At 37.2% G+C, this 18,834-nt stretch overlaps 1 protein-coding gene across 1 annotated transcript in view; it reads right to left on the bottom strand.

The window, feature by feature from the left end:
* GOLGA4 (golgin A4) overlaps positions 1–18,834 on the bottom strand; it is a 103,321-nt gene that overhangs the window by 58,873 nt on the left and 25,614 nt on the right. The window contains 9 exon segments of the mRNA XM_043508800.1: positions 280–427; positions 1,214–1,297; positions 3,415–3,602; positions 5,442–5,580; positions 6,200–6,298; positions 10,541–10,597; positions 12,100–12,147; positions 14,047–14,361; positions 15,377–15,442. Of these exon segments, the coding sequence (XP_043364735.1) occupies positions 280–427; positions 1,214–1,297; positions 3,415–3,602; positions 5,442–5,580; positions 6,200–6,298; positions 10,541–10,597; positions 12,100–12,147; positions 14,047–14,361; positions 15,377–15,442 (1,144 nt within the window).

Here is an 18,834-nt window from a genome sequence, read left to right on the forward strand (position 1 = left end):
GTTCAACAATATTTCATCATTGGATTAGTGAATGTGGATGTTAAAAGAAAACAATATAAAATGTTCTCAACCTCTAGTTATATGGGGAGGCAGAGACCAAATTGAACTTGCCTCCCCTACACAGCAGTGATGTTAGTAGGAAGGGTTAGAGGAACTTTAGCAGGACAGGGGAATTGTTTTAATACGAAGATGAGATGACTGATGAGAGAGTGCAGACAGACCATGCTGAAGCTTTTTCCCATTCAAACATAAAAGCCAATAACCTCCAGAATTTCTTACCAGCTTTTTCAGATTTTTCTTTCTGTTCTCGTAAGTCCTCGCCTTGGGTAGTTATCTGCTTGATATGAGCACGCAGCTGAACAATTTCCTCTTCCTTCATTTCCATCGTTTCATGCATTTGTCGTTTTGTCTCTGCTATTACCATGCCCTAGGTAAGAAATGCTTCAGGTGAGACTAATACATAAATACATAGCATGTGCCAATCCATAAGGATCATCACAAACCTCACCACCTTCTGTTCTTAGACCTTGTATTCTCTAATCAAGATATAGCAGAGCATGTGTGTGTATGTGCATGTGTGTGTATATATATATATATATATATATATATATATATATATAAATAAAAACCCAAAGCACTCCACTGCATACATCTTCCTTTAGGGAAAGGATGAGAAAACAAAAATGTGACAGTTATTAAGTAATAATGCTTAATACACTACTGGAAGGCACTCAGATACTAAGGTGATGAGTGCAGTATGAGAACCCATATAAAATAGAAGCCATTAAAACTCTTCCTATCAATTATTCCTTCACTGATCACTTTTTACCATATATGTACATTTCCAAATCACATTTTAGATACTATTTTTTGCATAACCTAGTATTATAACTATTAGTTAGAAATTCACCTAGACTACTAATCACTATGTTGTGTCTTTTAAAAACATGTCCCAATCAGCTCTAACTATTCTTCCATCATCAAATCTGAACTACTAGTCAACCATACCAAAGCATTTACAAAATACTGCCTTCTAACACCAGTTTAACTTTTAACAAGCCAACAAAACATCATTAATCTGAAATGGAAAATAAAACCAAACCACTACTAAGAGCAGTTGTAGTAGAACTAGAAATAGAGGTCGGACAGTTTGAGCTTGTATAAATTTTATCCCAAAGCTGAAAGTTTAAAGAAAAAACGCTGCCTTATTTACCTTATCTTGTTCTAGCTGCTCAATCAAATTCTTTGCATCACGCAATTGAGTAATCAGTTTAGTTTTCTCAGCCATGTGAAGTTCCTGAAAAACCACAGAGATGAAAAAGAGTTAAGCATTCCCATCAATAAGAAAAAGTTTCCTCTTTTTCAAGTCCGGATAATGCAAGCAAAAGTCCCTAAATGTGAGACAGAGAAGAAACTAGATTTTGTGCTGTTTCTAAGCAGCCTATCACACAACTCACAAGCCAGGGCAAGGTACTTGCCAGTCCCTGTTGTAGTTTAAACATCTCTAAGGGGTGGTCTAAATTATGGCAGCCTCCCAAGGCTATCCTGTGGATGGCAGCGTTGCGCAGAATATCTGCAGAGCCACATGATGCAAACCCATCCCAGCCCCACCCCCATCCCAAGACTTGGAAGTGGGTTTGAAGAAGGCAACATTACAGCTGCCTTCCACAGAAGAAGAATGGAAGAATCCTTTCCTATGCACAAAAGCCAGTTTATGTTGATCCAGACCTTTTACTTGGTATAAGCCAGGGTGAGGATAAGAATCTCACCCAAGCAATGGAAACAGGATTCAAATGCTCATCGCCCTAATACAAAATAGGCAAACTAGTATAAATACATTCTGCACTTAAGAAATCCCATGTTTATTTTGATATGTTGAAAAAAAATCTGAATACAGGAACTTTATATCTATCCACTTCTTCCTTCATACAAGCTATCTTTAGGTGAGAAGTTCCCTTCATTATACTAAGCCTCAAAATATTTCTTAATACATCACTGTGTTTTTGCTGGTTTCAGAGTAGCAGCCGTGTTAGTCTGTATTCGTAAAAAGAAAAGGAGTACTTGTGGCACCTTAGAGACTAACAAATTTATTAGAGCATAAGCTTTTGTGAGCTACAGTTCACTTCATCGGATGCAATGATTATGCTCTAATAAATTTGTTAGTCTCTAAGGTGCCACAAGTACTCCTTTTCTTTTTGTGTTTTTGCTGTTAGTAAACTACTAAAAAACTTGTTTTATATCTTGATATGTTCTTTCAGACATGTACCAGTAGCTTTTTATTTTTTCATTTTTGTGCAGTATTCTATTCCAGCTACCATAGATGTCTAGCTTTTCCAGTGACACAACTGTTTAAATATTAAAATATTACAGTGATTAAACTTCTGACTTACAAGGAAAATTTCTGAGTCTGGGTGATATAATATAGTTGTGACAAAACACTAAAATGAAACTTTTAAAAAAGTTAGTTAAGGTAGAGTTAATAGTGTAAACATCAACTGAAAACACTATTAGAACTTCATAGTTTTAAGATACCAAATGTTTGAAAGTCAGGGAATTTGAAGTGAAGTTTCTGCAAACAACCTAACCTCTGAATCCATATTCTTGTCACCAACCCAATTATAGGGAATATTGGTCTAAGTATTAGATATTTACTTTTCACATCTGACCATAAGTGAAAATACTCCTTGCTTAACTGCTGGTTCAGAGAGTCTGCACTTCTCCCTCTACAGCCAACTACAAATCCTCTGACCTTTTCTGGGATCCCTCCTCCTCTGCCCCAGGCATCTGCAATGACCTCCTGACTTCTTCCATCCCCTACTACTCACCCACACAGAGGCCTATGAAATAGCTATAAGGAAACTTCTTGCCCCAAGGATCCTCCTGCTAAGACAATGATCACCCAGGCCCATTATGGCTTCCTGCCTCCTCATGAACATCTAAAGATGGAGGCAGGTGGTGAGTGAATGCATGGTTGGCGGAGCAACACACACCTAGATGGGAGATGAGCCTTCTACAGGAAGAGGGCAGAAGTGCAGGGGATGATACCAGAAGCAGCCACCGGAAGGGAACAACAGGAGGCTGGGCTGCAAACATGGGATCCTTCAAATACTAGCTGCAGATTGATTTTCCTTAAAGGAGTCCTGTAAGACTATTTATTTTGTAAAGTGCTTGATAACAGATGAAAAATGTTATAGAAATATCATTGGCATATACTACAACAGTAGCGTTGCAAGCAATATTGTGCAGTTACATCTTTGTTTCCCATGGCACCTTGGCACAGCTGCCATACAGTATTTTGTATTAATCAGTTTAATGACCCATGCCATATCAGAACAGCTGTGTAAATTAATTAAATGTCAGCTAACGTAGTGCAAGAGTTCTGATATCTATCAAGAGTTAGGGATTTTACCATACCTTCATTTTCTCCAATTCCTGAAGTCTCTCTTCTAGTTGTTCCTGCAGTGCTTCTTTCTCATTGGTTAGCTGTGCAGAGCGTTCCTTGTGCGATCGGATCATCTCTTTACATCGCTGAAGCAAGTTCTCTTGACGTTTCACTCTCTTAATCAGAGTTTCTAGTGCTTTTGCAGAATCTCCATCACCCTCTACAGACAACATAACCCCATTACTACAAGCACTACTTTTCCAAAATACAGATCTTTTATCAAGACTCCTTGTAATAATACTAACATGACTGACTACCTAGATAGAAGTTTTGGATACAAACAGACAACAGGGAAAACAACATAATGCACCTAAATGCGGCAACAGTGATTTTTAACTATAAACAGAAATTAAACTGTTTACTCCTCTGGGAGTGTCAGAGGAGAGAACATTTAAAAAACAAAGCCCAAATCAGCAACATTACAATTGAATTTAGAGTTACTTTTAGCTATCTACAAAACCTGAATGCTTTCAAGACCCAACCATAAATGTGCATATATACACAAAACGGCAAATAGTCTTTTCCTCAAAGCTCTCTTTCAGTTTTCCACTTGACAATGAGGACTAATTCTGGATCAAATAAATGTGAAGATTCTTTCATTGACTGTAATAAGCGCACAGAGTCAAGCTGAATGCACCTTCTTTACACAGAATGAGCCATCAATGCACCACATTCATATTAAAACCACATATTTATTTCTAAAGCAGCCCTCCACAAAGGCTCCTGAGACCTTAACATAATAAAAAATATTTTTAAAATATGAAATAATTAACTTTTAACAAGATGTTTTTAAATAATTAATTAATTAGAGAGGTATGATTCACCAAAAATGGAGGATAAAGGAACATTAATGCTCTTGAGACCAAAAGGCTCATTTTATTGGTCACAAGACCTCTGTCACATTTTGATTTTTAAGGGTGCAAACCTTACACAGGTTGCACAATTTAAAAAAATATTTGCACCCCATCCAACAAGATTTTCAATGCAGATGGTGTGATTGAATGACACCAAGATTCTTAATCTGGCCTGTTGCCTCAAGTAGAATATCCTCAACACACAGAGATATAAATAAGAAGCAAACCATTTCACGTGGTGGACTTCTCTCTAGCTCTAACCAACCAGACACCTCTTTTCCCAGGGTGGAGTACGATGTAGCTCAAAGGTATCTAGCTGGCAGTATTGCTCAAGGGAATTTTTAAAGAAAATAAAATCCAAAACAGCAGTGAAGTCTTTTAGTCACAAAAGTTACAAGCCAGGGGCAATCATTTCAAAAGCAGATGAGAAGTTCAGAAAAATCAAATCAGGAGATAATTCATGAACCTAGGCAGCAAGATAAATCAAGTATCATTTTTCACCTTCCTTGGGAAGCAGAGAAATGAGACAGGGTAGTAACCGGCAACCATTCCAGAATCCCAGAAAGGGTTCCTTCATGGATTCCAGAAAGACGACCTCAACATAACAAGGATGGGCAGCACTCTCCACTTGCTAACAATGGCCTGTCAATAATGTTTTAAGAAGTCAAGATGGATCAGAAACTTAAGGAACCTGTACAACCATTGACATACTCCTCAAAAGCAGGTCAATTGCAACCCAGGGGAAGCAGTCCCTTCTGAAGTCAAAAGGCCAAGAAAGAAAAGCCTGGGGCCAAACTTACCCAAGAACAATACCATAAAAATCAGAGTCAACCAAATGGATGAACTACTATGATATGAGGCAGTTTCTACTATGGTATAAGGCAGTTTGGATTAATCGGGCTACACATGACTTCAGTGGTACAGTTTCTCAAAGTTTCTATGACTGACAAGTAACACGTTTGAACTTGAGTCTTTACTCCTCTGTACTCCCTCAAGCTTCTTAGCTGCCATATTTTGAGGCAGACTGTTTCCCTCTGGAAAGCATTTTTATTACATTAGCCTAGGTTGAAACTGCTGATACGCTGTCATAATTGCATCATTCTTTTGGCCCCACTGTCTCCAAAATTTCTCTGAAAAACACCTACCAGTACCTCCTGGCTCCAAAACATTTTCTGCACTGATTTCTTTTGCTGGACTTTGAACTTGTGGTTCAGTTTCAGTATTTGTTTCAGGTAATTCAGTGCTTATTTGGCCATTCTGTAATCGCCGTTTCAGCAAAGATACCTAAATAAAATATCCATTTTGTTAAAAATGAAGCCATATTACAATTCATGTACATTCTTACATGTTTTTCTTTCAAAATGGAAAGAAGCTTTAATCAAATTGGTATCTCAGTACCACAGAAAGGTAAATTCTCTTTGATAAGATTTCACAATAAGCACTGTTTTTTCTCCACTCATGAAAACACTATCATTCTTATAGGTGGTGAAGCAAAAAATGGGACATTTTTCCAATATCATCTTTGCATAAGTTGTGAAAACTTACCGGCCCTAACATCTGTTCACATCAGGCCCATAATGATGGATCTGATATTTTACTTGCCATTAGGAAACAAATGCATTTCTTGTGTGAATGATTTTGCAAAGCTGCTCTTTATCACCTGTAGTATACATCCTTAAGTATTATTTCTTCAACACCACATGTGCATAAGAAGCTTTACAAACCACAAACATCAATTATAAAAGACACTGACATGTGGAGCTAAATGCTACCATTAAAGAAATGAAACCACGCCATTTCTTTATAAAACCTTGTATACTACAGTATTTGGAAAAAGGGTGATCATTCCTCTTTTGTTCCCTCAACTGATTCAAGAGTCTCTTTCTTAGATCAGTGATGTTACCTGAGTCTGCAGGACACTAATAAGCTGATCCTTTTCTTCTAAAGATGCATCAAATTCTTCCTGGAGATGTTTCTTAGCTTGTTGATCCATTTGGAGCTCCTAAGGAACACAGAGAAAAGTTATCAATGCAAAATGAAAAGTCTGTTTAAAAGTTAAATTAAAATGTTATGACGAAATAATCTCAATACAATGTTTAAAGATGTATTAAAGTTTTTGTTGATTTAAATGCGACTGCAATTGTGTCCAGAGTCTGAACCAAAGTTAACACAGTTATTACAGTACAGCACGTATGTAAAACATTCAGTACATTTGATTGCACATACAGTACCACCCTTCAAAATTAGGAAAAGAGACAAGATCTGATGTAAGAGCAGGGTTTTTTCCCTCTTTAAAGTTAAGTGAGTTAATGCATGTGATGGGATCACTTCAGGGCCACTCCTGAAAGCTGCCACACACTTTCAGTTCCTTTGGAGTTGAGAACACATGGCCCTCACAAGACTACGCCTTGTGAGACTGAAATCCTTACCTTATCCATAGAGTAAATCAAGTTTCCCTCACTGCTCAAACAATTTGCTTCTACTCTGACCAGAGAGCTACTGCTTCTAATACAGATAGTAGTCAGACTCCACTCCTATGACTCCCTAATGGAAGGCCAACAGAATACCAACTAATTTTAATGATGACAGTGCCTTTTGTCAACAATATTTGGCCACTAAAATCTATATATTGGTACTACCTACTCACTCCCCTGAATTGACATTAGATAATGGACTACTAACCTAGACTAAATGTTAATCAGTGATCTTGCACCAAAGAGTCATGTACATCACTATCATTCCCTGAGCCACCATGTCTCTCTTGGTTTCTTTTTCTACTCCTCTGAAAGGAATAAATATTCCTAAAAGCTACAATAAGATCTATATTACAAAGCAGCAAGTACAGTACAACAGTGCTCTAAGCAGGAAAGGCTACATCTGTAAACCTCTTTAAGTGGTCAATTGTTAAACAGTTCTACTGGAGTAAGACTTAATAGGTTTTCTGTTGACTGTTAAGAAATGAATGCATTTACTCATGCATCCATTGGTTTTGTGCAAGCCATGCAGAGAGACAGAAGGAGACAAAGCAAGACAGCTTGGGAAAGACCTGGGACACTGACTGCTCACACTCCTCTTTATTCCCATTTGACACTGTTAACCTCACTTTTATGCTCTAAGTCTTACTGCTTACCCCTTACCTTCATGGATGAGTTCCAGATGTCATAACTGAACCCTCCCTCCCTGATGTCAGCTTTGAGAACAGCAACTGCCTATAAAGAATAGCATCTTTGTGAGCTTACTATACAAGCCATGCAGAGACAGGAGGACTGTGTTTAAGAGGAGAGTTCCAAGACACAAGACTGCTCCTTTCTCTTCCCATTCAACTGAGTTCACTTTTTTAGCCTTGCTTTGCTTTACATTTCTCACTATCTATTGATTACCTTGTTTCCTGCATTTGAGGGCCTCACCTGCAATACTTTAAGCTGTCAAGGACAAAAAGCAGGAGAGCTCAGGGTGACAACAAATGCCAAAGAAGTCTACTGCTACAGATGTACGTTACAGATGATAAAATGTTCTTCTGTTGTATCTGCAAGCTCTGAAAGTATTATTGGTAAAGAACAGAAAAGGCAGACAGGGAAGTGTTCATTTACAGGGCACTGTTATGTTGTGGATTTATCCTCAGAGGAGACTCGATCTGACCTCTATTTTTACACAATGAGGGGCAACTCTTTCTAAGAAAGGACACTTATTTAGAATAAATTTTGTTTACAAGCAATATTTCTAGAATACTAGTAACACCTTTGATTATTTTTTGGAACGTTAGGAATCAAACTCTAAAGAAGTTGATGGCTCAGAGCAGGGGTGGTCAATAGGTAGACTGCAAGCCAAATACAGACGCTTTTGAACAGATTTCAAAATATTTTTATTTATCATTATCATTATTGCTTTTTTTTATTATTATTATTGTCTCTGGAGTCTGGACTTTGACTATACCTTGACCAAGAAATTGGGACCTCAACAAAAAAATAACTGACCATCACTGGCTTAGACCAACACAGAGCTTCCTATTCATTTTTGACTTTTTCAAGATCTGGTTTTAGACAGTCTTTTCCAGAGGTGCAAATGTAACCTGATGCAGATTAGGGAAACCCTGAATAAATTCAGTATTACATAATTAGTAACCCTTCTATAGGGTTATCATCAGTCTTAAGTTACGCGTAGGACTATGGTTTTCAGTAAAGATGTACTAAGATTTAAAGTAAATTATCTTTACAAAAAGCACAGTAAGAACCAAAGTATCTTTTACGGAAAGATCTGTCTAAATTTCTCAGTAGAGACCCAACTCCTGAACCATTGCACTGGGAGTTTGTTACTTCCATGGGAAAAGGGTCATGCCCAAATTAGGATGTTTCATTTTAGATAGTTATAAGATAGATGACTGCCATGGAAATTTTACTTAAATTTTTAATAAAGGAAGGGGGTAGCTAATTTGTCACCTCCCTTTATCTTTTGTAAAAACATTATAGATTTGCTATACAAGATAGAATGTGAGCATGAGTCAAAATTACTGAAAGTTACAATTAAAATTCTACAAACTCTGCTCACCTGAATTAGACCCCACATGGAGGAGGAACAGCACTTTGTGATTACAGACCAAAAAATAGTTTAAAAGAAGGTTGGCAAGCAAGGAAATCTGAGAGACCCTTTTTGCCAATAAATGTGAAATACGACCACTTTATTTTAGTGTGATTATGCCTAAGAAACTCCTTTTTTCTTTATTAAATAATCTTCTAGATCATTTGTTTGGCAAAATATATAGGCATTTAAACCACGTAAAATCTCCTAAATTAGAATGATTGATACAATGACATTCCAAGGATCTTAGCAACAGCGTTGAAAGCTGTAGCAACAAGCGAGAATATGATGAAAGCAGTGTGTAGAACCCAGTTACATCAGAGTGGCAGTTAAAGAGAAGGTGTTTGGTTTTGAATGAGTTGGGGGCTAGATTTCTGGGGGAGCTTGTTACGAAGAGTTAGGAACATTTGTGAATTGAAAACTAACGTTCCTGTGTGAAAGCAGAGCTGACATCTCATTCTGGTACCCAATACCTGTGTGGTAAGTCGCTTCAATTTCTGATTGCATTTCATTAGGGATCTTTAACTTGATTTTGTAAAACAGTCAGTGTAACTTGCTCTCTCTCTCTAACAGGTTGCAGATATTTGTTAAACTTGTGACATGATTCCTATACACTTTGTAAATATCATGCAAGTTAAATTAAAAGGAAGCATACTTGCCAAAGAACTTACCTAACATGCTCCTTAACTATATACAGTATAGGTTCATGATTTCAAATGGACACGATTGTTTTAATTTGCTCAGTTTATTGTATTTATGTCCACTCATCCACTTTAATTATATTGTATGTTACATGATAAAAATATTTTTGTAAATAAGGAATAATTCAAAACCCTGGCATGGATTTAAATAATAGAGTTATATATGGTAGAAATTAAAGCAAGATAATGCCTCTTCATGAACTGGGTTCTGCTCATTGTTTGGTTTTGCTCAATACCAAAGGCAGGATAATAAATGAGTGCACCTTAAAGTAAATGACTTTTCAACAATCACCACGGCGGGAAAGAGACTGTATGAGAAAGTTATGAAATTAAACTCAGTTTTTTACAATAACTTAATATTTTTCTATCATCTACTTAAAGGTGATTTTAGGTATTTCTATAGTGCTTATGCCTGTAGTAACTAAGCACAGTGAGTCTAAAACAGATAGGGGTCTGCAAATCTTGTCACAAAATTCTCTGACATTATTTGCAGATCATCTTTGGAAAATGTATATTAAAATGATGTGCAATCCCATTTCCAACCACTGAAGCAGTCACAAATTTCATATCCTCATCCACTGTTGGACCTCATCTAAGCTGCAAGAAGAACCACATGCTAACCTCAGTTCTCTGTCACAGTTAGAGGTATTCATGTTATAACTCATTGGGGCGGGGACAAGAGGAATAGTGTAAACAGGCAAACATGGTTCTATCACAATGTTATGGAACTGTGCTTTATCCTAGATCAAGACAGCAGTGGTTGATGTGGAAATAAGCAAGATAGGAAAGAACATAATACAAAAAAAAAAAAAATAGTGGACAGAAATGGTGAAGGGAATTCCAGGTTTTTGGCAGTGGTATTACAGAACTTGTTAATTACTACAAACTAAAAAAACTGCACATCAAAGGATAAGTCACCAGTGTATTTTGTATGAATTTAAAAATATTCAACCATCAATTGAAGTTACCTCTCGTAGTTCTCCAATTCTCCGAAGTGCTTTATCCTGGCTCTGGCTCAATATACCCTTAATAAAAAAAGAATAAGCAGAGTATTATTAAGTAAATTCAAATTTTTACTTAAAGTATTCACACTGAAGCTACAGATACTTTACTTTAGTGTAGAGGACTTATGTTCAGCATCTCTCTTCCAAATCAAGCTGCCTGATTACTTTGCCTTGTCAAAGTATTAGTATAAAAGGGGTTACTTGCAAATTATAAAACAGAGCATTAAAATCTGTATGTCCTGATTCTGGCTGCTGCTACTAAAAAAACAAAAAAACAAACAAACCACACAGAAGTGTAGCCAGCATCCCCAACTGAAGAGTCACAATTGAAAATACACAGCCTCTTCTTATTCCCCTACAACCTGTGGTTTCTATTTTTTAATTATTACTTGAATTTAACTTTTAAACTTGTATTATGAAATTTTCTCATTTGATTCCCTAGCTGTTCAGAATGCTCACTTACTTTATTTCCCCTGGGGAACACTAGCCTCTCATTTTTCCACTGTATATTTTCTTACCTTTTTTTACATCCTCGACATCTCTTGGGGAAAGACTCAAAGTTTACTTTTTGTCTAAGTTGTTTTTTGTCCTTTTGTTTTTCAAATTACTGTTCCATGTGTTTAGCCCCCTATACTGTTCCATGTGTTTAAGCCCCCTTCGTAAGAGTATTTTTCCCTATAGGACACAATGGCTTTTCATTTCCCCCCTGCTTTTCTTGTACCTGCTATATGGGTTTCAAAAAGCTGTGCATGCTACTTCATAAATAAGCAACAAAGGGGGCTTTTAGAGCCCATATACCTGATATTCCTTTGCTATAGCAAATATAAGTGTGTAAAATGATAACTGTGTCCCGTCACACAGAAAATTATGGCAAAACTAAATTAGAGTAATTAAATGGATAATAATTTTTTGGATTTCATTGAAATCATCCTGGAAAGATTTTGCAATTTTATTAACACTAGCACAAAATTTTGCAACGGGACATTGCAGAAATCAGAGGGATATGAGAGACTTTAGATCCAATGTAGCATATAGTACACAAGCACTCTGCCAACAACACTTTAAAGAAAAGGTGGTGGTGGTATATGTGATAGTGAAAGAAAAACTACAAAATTAAGTGATTCTGGAATCCATACTGCATATAAGATACACACAACTACCACCTTATGTAGAAAATTTTGTACAGACTATTCAATTTATTTAGCATGAGCTATTTTTTGCCTTTTTTTTTTTTAAAAAAGAAGAGAATACATTTCAAACTATTACAGAAGAAAAGACTGAACCACAAAAAAATCCCTAATCTGAAATCTTAGTAGAAAAAATATTTTAGTGCTAGTGTAACTTATTTTTAAGATTCCAAAAGAAAAAGGAAAGTTACCTTTAAAATAAAGAGATTCATCTGCTTGGCTTCTTTTTCTTTAATTACTAGTACATCACTTACATATTTTACAATGCAAGAGAAGAACATTTTAAAATTCAGAAATATGCTCAGGCAATACAGAAAAAATTGTACCTCTTCTTACCTGTAGCTTTTTCTTCTCTCTCTGAACAGTCTGATACGCAGTGACCAGCTAAAAATATAGAAAGCACGCATATTGGTTAATTAAGTCCAGCTCCATCCAGAATTATCTAATTTGAAGTTAAAACTTTATAGTTTGTGCAAGTTAACTAAATTCTCAAACTCCTCACTTCACCAGGCAGGCCCTACAGATAACTTTTTCATGAACATTCCTCCTTTCGGTAGTACATACCAAAGCTCAGCAGGGGAATGTTTTCTAATAAAATATTTTCCCAATACCAAATGTGTTTAGGTTTCAAAGTCTGAATGGCAAAAACAAAACAGGAAGGTTACTCAGAATACCATGTACCATTTGTCCCCTTAGAGAAAAGCCTTTAAGCACAGGTGACAAAAATAAGTTTCATGCAGGCAGTCCAGAGAATAAGGATTATGGCTGAAAAGATACACACCTGAAAAACTACCCTGTGCTTCTATGTACTCCTCTAAATCCCAGATAGACTAAACTTCATTTTATAATACGAGGATGTACAAGACAGAATGTATATAATGCTTATAAAGAGGCTTCTGAAGCACTGAACTTCTTCCCATTCGTCTCACATAGACCCAGCAGAATTGGTGGACAAAGAAAGACTGTAAATAGACCAAGTTTCTCATTGTAAATTGATAAAGACTTAACGAATAATGAAAAGGAGTACTTGTGGCACCTTAGAGACTAAAATTTATTTGAGCATAAGCTTTTGGGAGCTACAGCTCACTTCATCGCATGCATGGAGGCAAAATAGAAACAAACATTTGTATGTTGTACATGGAATACATCAATCAGAACATGTAAATATACATTTTTGTACTTTGCCTCTGAATGCTATCCTTGAGAAGTACAATCTACTGCCATGCAACCGCATCCCATGCTAAACTCACTGTGAAACACTATTACAATTGAAGATCTGACCAATATTTCAATTATATTCAACATAAATCTTTAGCTCCAGAAACCTTTCACAAGTATATTTTCCATATAACTCAAGAGACTCCAACTGATCCAACTCAGTTGGTGGTAATATGGTTTTGTATATAAACAAGAGAAGTTAAATATTTCAATGTTCTACAGATTACCAAAATAAAAAAAATTCATCTAGAAAGACAAATTCATCTAGAAATAAAAAAAAAAAAAAAAAAAAACTACCGTATATACTCATTCATAAGTCAAATTTTTTTAGCAAAAAAGGGAGGCATCAGAGAAGGGGGGGTCGTCTTATGAATGGGTATAGAGAGGCAGAGGTAGGACACAGCCCCTCCTCCCAACAGAGGGAGCAAGGAGAGGCAGCACAGCCAGAAGGGAAGAGGCGGGGCCAGAGTCTCTCCACTTCTGGCCACGCTGCTCTCCCCCCAGTCTCTGAAGCAGCTGCAGCTCCAGGACTGGCAGGCTGCAGCCGTGCTGCTCGGCCCCGCTCCCCAGCAGGCTGTGGCTGCTTGGTCCCGCCCACCAGAGCAGGCTGCACCCGTGCCACCCGGCCCAGCCCGCTGGAACATGCTGCGGCCATGCCGGCTGGTCTGGCCCGCCGGAGCAGGCTGTGGCTGTGCTGCCCAGCCTGCTGGTGCAGCTCCGGCCAGGCCAGAGACATCCTCCCCTGGCCCTCCCCAGATAAGGTGGGAATTATAAGGTCGGCTTATGAATTATAGGGTCGGCTTATGAATGGGTCATAAAAATTTTCCATTTTTACTTATCCATCTTGGGGGGGGGGGTCGGCTTATAAACAAACTGGCTTATGATTGAGTATATATGGTAAGTTTCAAGTTACTAGCTACTAATTAATACCCTTGTCCCAAATACACAGCTATTGAATAGCTAACTGATAAATTTCTTCCACTTTTTCAGCCCGTCACTCCTGCCTCCTCATCACCCTCTTTTCTTCCCTCCCACATTTAGGAAAGTCAATAAACATTTTCTTACCTCAGAATATTTTCCTCTGTAGTTGCCTAAACTACGTTCCATTCTACGCAATCGTTGTAAAAGCTGTTCTTTGCTGAGGCTGTCCATGTTTCCCAGTGACTCTTCTGCCTCGCTTTCAACATCAGATGGTGGATCAAATGTGGGACCAGGTGTGTCGAAGTCCAGTCGATTTAATGACTCTCTTGAAGAAGTTCGTACCAGGGACTCTTTAGAAGAAGAGCGGAACAGGGATTCTTTTACTGGACTTCGAAACAAAGATTCCATTGAAGGAACCCGGAGTTGGAGTTTCTGTGCAAAAGTCTGAATGTCACTTAACTGCAAAAATATAAGGGAATTGATTACTTTGGCACTTCAATAAATCAGATCAATTAAAAATATAGGTATATATACACACACTAAAATACTATCTTCATAGTGATTTTTCTTTTTCTTTGAAACAAAACTACTTATCTAGTGAAACATAGTTTGAAATAAGTCTCTATGTTAAAGAATTTAAATGAATAGCATCCTAGCAATAATTTAAACAGGTTTTTAAATGATCATCCAAAACCTAATAGTTGCATAAATATCATATTTGCTCCTAAGTTACAAAAGAAGTCAAACAGATACTGTTAAACAGAAGCCAATATTTTACAACAGCTTTAAAAAGTCATTAAACGTATCTCAAAGATATTGAAATATGTTTCCTGTGACCCACGTAGTAAGTTTATTATGCAAGTACTTGTATGGTAAATAAGCGTAGTGTTTACTTCAGGGGTTCTCAAACTGATAGTCTTATTTCTTTATACTCACTTCAAATACTTAGTTCTAATATAGAACTTTCCACAGCAAAGGAGTACACTTGCTGAATTATCAAATGATGTTCTCTAATGATATCCTGCACACTAGTCAGTACTCTACCACAATTCTTTTTAACCCTACCAAAACTTTTTTTTTCCCCAGTAGAAGCTCACTTTGCATCCATGCAACACAATCTGTTTGACAAAAGCCTGAAAGTAGTACCCATCTACACTGAACTAGCCATGCTATTTGGGGTAAGATTGGGGGCCTACCTACATGTCACCAAATTTTATTAAAATGGCCCACTGGAAAGGAGAAGCTTATGCAACTTCACATCTAAATCTTCATTTCCCACAAACCTACCATTTATTAATAGCAATCCAACAGATTAAGCTGCCCAGTCTTAACGGGCAATCACTGAGCTATGCAACTTACATATCAAAGTATTTGGCCACCTCTACTCTAATACTGAGTCACACGAACGTATTAATACAGGCTAAAGCAGTCAACAGCATTTTTAATGAAATGAAAATGCTACAGAAAAAAGTACCTGAGGGGAAGGTGGTTCACTTCCATTGCTGTCTGTGGATTTGGGGGTTGTTTGTTTAGATACATTCTGTGGTGCAAGAAAATAAAAATATTACAAGAAAAGGAACACAATATAAAGCACAAAGAAACTCACTTGTTACAAACAGCATCCCTGTTCTGTGTCTTTGTAAATGTTTTTAGTAAACAATTAGTACTGTTCCTTTTTTTAAATGCCTTCATGCAAACTGCAACTATTATTAAGTTTTGAAAACACAAATTGCTGCAATATACAGAACTACAAAGCTGCTGTGTGTGGATTGATTAATACACTAAGAACTTCAAATGTCAACATCTCTTCTTAAATTACTCATAGGGCTTGCATATGAAATATTTATTCATTAAGAAAGGTATCAAAAACAAATGGAAATGATAGCAGGAAAAGTGTGATTGACTGGTAACAAGTATTACACTATTACCACATGGGTTGTAAGCAATTACTCATATTACCTCCCTTATATCAATACACTCAGAAGTTTATGACTAAGTACAGAGAAAGAAATTACACTTTCAGGAAAGTTATGGTATGCACAACTTTTTAAAATAAACATTCCTCCTCCACTTCTAAATGAAAAAAGTCAACAGAAAGCAATATTTTTTATTAAAGAATTTAGAGATGATTTCCTTTTCTTCCCCCTCTGTTTACACGAGTTCAGCAGCTTCTTGACCTGCATAAATTCAAATACTTTATTGGTATTCAAACCAATGCAGGCTGAAGTGGTAAACATGCTAAAACCTGGAAGCAAGGATCTTTCAGGCTAAGAACTGCAATGCATCTAAACTGAGCCAAAAAATTACATTATAATGGAAACATTAAAATTGTATAGAAGAGGTTTTTAAATCAAGGTATGTCAAATGAATTTAACACAAACATTTGTACGTAAGCCATCACATGCAAGACATGTGCAGTTAAAGTATTCAGATATTATTACAATTGCAAATGTCATGGGTTTAAACACAGTATGTCTACAATGAAATTATATTGCATATATTTACTGTAAAAACAAAAAGGAGGAGCACAGGAAAGAGGAAGAGTACTCCTATAAGATAAAAAGGGCTTCCGATGGATTCAGAAGGGATGGATGGACTCAGGATGCCAAGGACAAAGGGAATCCAGAACAGACAAGGAAGCCTGAGAGGGATACACATTGTACATTCAAACTGATTCTAAGTGAAATGAGCAATAAAATAAACCACATAAAAAGTTGGTTTAGTTTTGGAAGTTGTATTATTCTGTCTACACTGAGCACAAAATCTGTCCACTCCTTAAGAGGACTGCACCACTAAAGGAAATACTAGGTTTCTTGGGACAACTATTGCTTCCTACAGTCCCTGTGAATTCTACTTATGGGGCTGTCATAGCTTTCAAAAGGGTTTACTCACAACTACCCTGGCTCTCAATTTTCACTTTCTATCTTAGAAAGCTAGTAATTAGGGAGACCTAAATAAAAATATAAACTTCTGATTCATCGTTTGTGCAGTACCAATACTATACTCAGTTCTGTACTGCACATATAGGGAAGACAGTCCCTGTTGCAATGAGTTTACAGGCTTAGGGCTTGTCTGCATTTGACACATTAAAATGGCACAGCTGCAGCCATGGTGCTGTATTGCTTCAGTGTAAACGCTACAGAGATGTTGACATAGTTAATCCACCTCCCTGACAGGCAATGGCTAGGTTGACAGAAGAATTTTCACACCCATGATCAACATAGCTAGGTCAACTTAAGTTCCGAGTGTAGACGTGGCCTAAGTGAACAACACACATCAGCTACAAGATGCACCTGGTGGCCATATCATGGGTTTAGCACAGAGCTGTGAAGGTTTTATATGTCTGTTTCGTAAACAAATATGTTAACATTTTTTAGACTGAAAGACTGAAGCAATAATATTTACCAGTTCCAATCAGGTATTTATATTTATAAAAACTATAAAAAATATGAACTGACACGAGAACAGCATCTATAAAGATTATTGTGAAATGTAGTTTCAAAGTTGAAACCGAAATACACCACCACTGTGACCCTAGGAGCATCCCAATGCCAGAGGGGAAAGGGCTCACTGCTATCTAGCAAAAAGAAAAGGAGTACTTGTAGCACCTTAGAGACTAACAAATTTATTTGAGCATAAGCTTTCGTGAGCTACAGCTCACTTCATCGGATGCATTTTTCATCGGATGCTATTAGCAAAGGCTCAACTGGCCTGACTAGCTCAGCATACAGATTATGACAGCCATGAGTTAGGGTATCTAAAAGGTGTCTTGTAAGGGATCACATGCGAACTTGTAACACACTAGCCGTTAATATTATTGAGTGGTGTATGTACATGTGGTATGAAAGATTATAACTACATACTGGAAATACATTCTTAAAGTGTGTTTGGCAGGTGGGGCTTAAATCACTTCTCTCTAAACAAAGGAATGTGGTTCTGCCCACTTGAATGTGTCTCCAATGTAAATTGGGCAAGGAGAGACAATAAAAGTACATAAGAGGTAAACAAATCCATCAAACTAGCAAGTGGGGGAGATAGCCACTTAACTATCACAACAAGTAGACTACAAAATGTAACATGGCATCAGCCCCCTGGTGGGCAGCAAGCTGAGCCCCCAGGAGGTCTTTCTGACTTTGAAACCAAAGAAATTTTTAAAATATTAACAGAGAAACCCATTTTGGTGTCCTTCACCTGAGGAGACAAAGAAACCATGTGCTTTGGGCTCTGTGGTGGAGCCTTGCTAAGGACTGGCCAGCCATGCTGGAAGAATGACTGTTTTTAGTCTTGGATGCATATTTTTATAACCATTTCTATCCCAATTTCTTCTATTTGGTATCACTTAATTATCTGTTCTTTGTTAATAAACTTAATCTTGTTTTATTACAAAACAATCTCAGTGCAGTATTTCAAACTGAAGAATAAAATCCTCAGCCAAACCAACAAGCTGGTGCTGTGTACTGTTCTTTTTAGAGAAGCAGTGAACTTGATAAGGTTTTGTGATTGCTACAGTGGGAGGGGTGGAGCACTGCAAAGGATATGGTTTTGGAAAGACCCGGGACTGCAAGGGCTGTTGGTGTCACCCTGGAGAAACCAGGCTGGCAGAAGCCAGGGTGAGGTCACTGTGTTGTAAGCAGGCTGCTGGTGCCAGGGCTGAGCCAAAGCTGTCGAGCACAGAAACATCCCTGATGTTAGGTAAACCCCAGAAGCATCACAACCGGCTATCCCCCATCACAGTATATAATTAACAATTTAATCTTAATTATGTTACCCTTTTCGTAGGTTGTCCTAACGTGCACACACACACCTTAAAGAATATACACTAAATTATTGTTTGTAATAGTGAATGGAAATAACACTGTTTAATTTTATGTACCACCTAAGAACTAAAAAAGGACCACTACACACAGTGCCATGTTACAGTAATGTAAATAA

This window comes from Dermochelys coriacea, chromosome 2, assembly GCF_009764565.3.
Source record: "Dermochelys coriacea isolate rDerCor1 chromosome 2, rDerCor1.pri.v4, whole genome shotgun sequence".
In the NCBI taxonomy this organism is placed as follows: Eukaryota; Metazoa; Chordata; order Testudines; family Dermochelyidae; genus Dermochelys; species Dermochelys coriacea.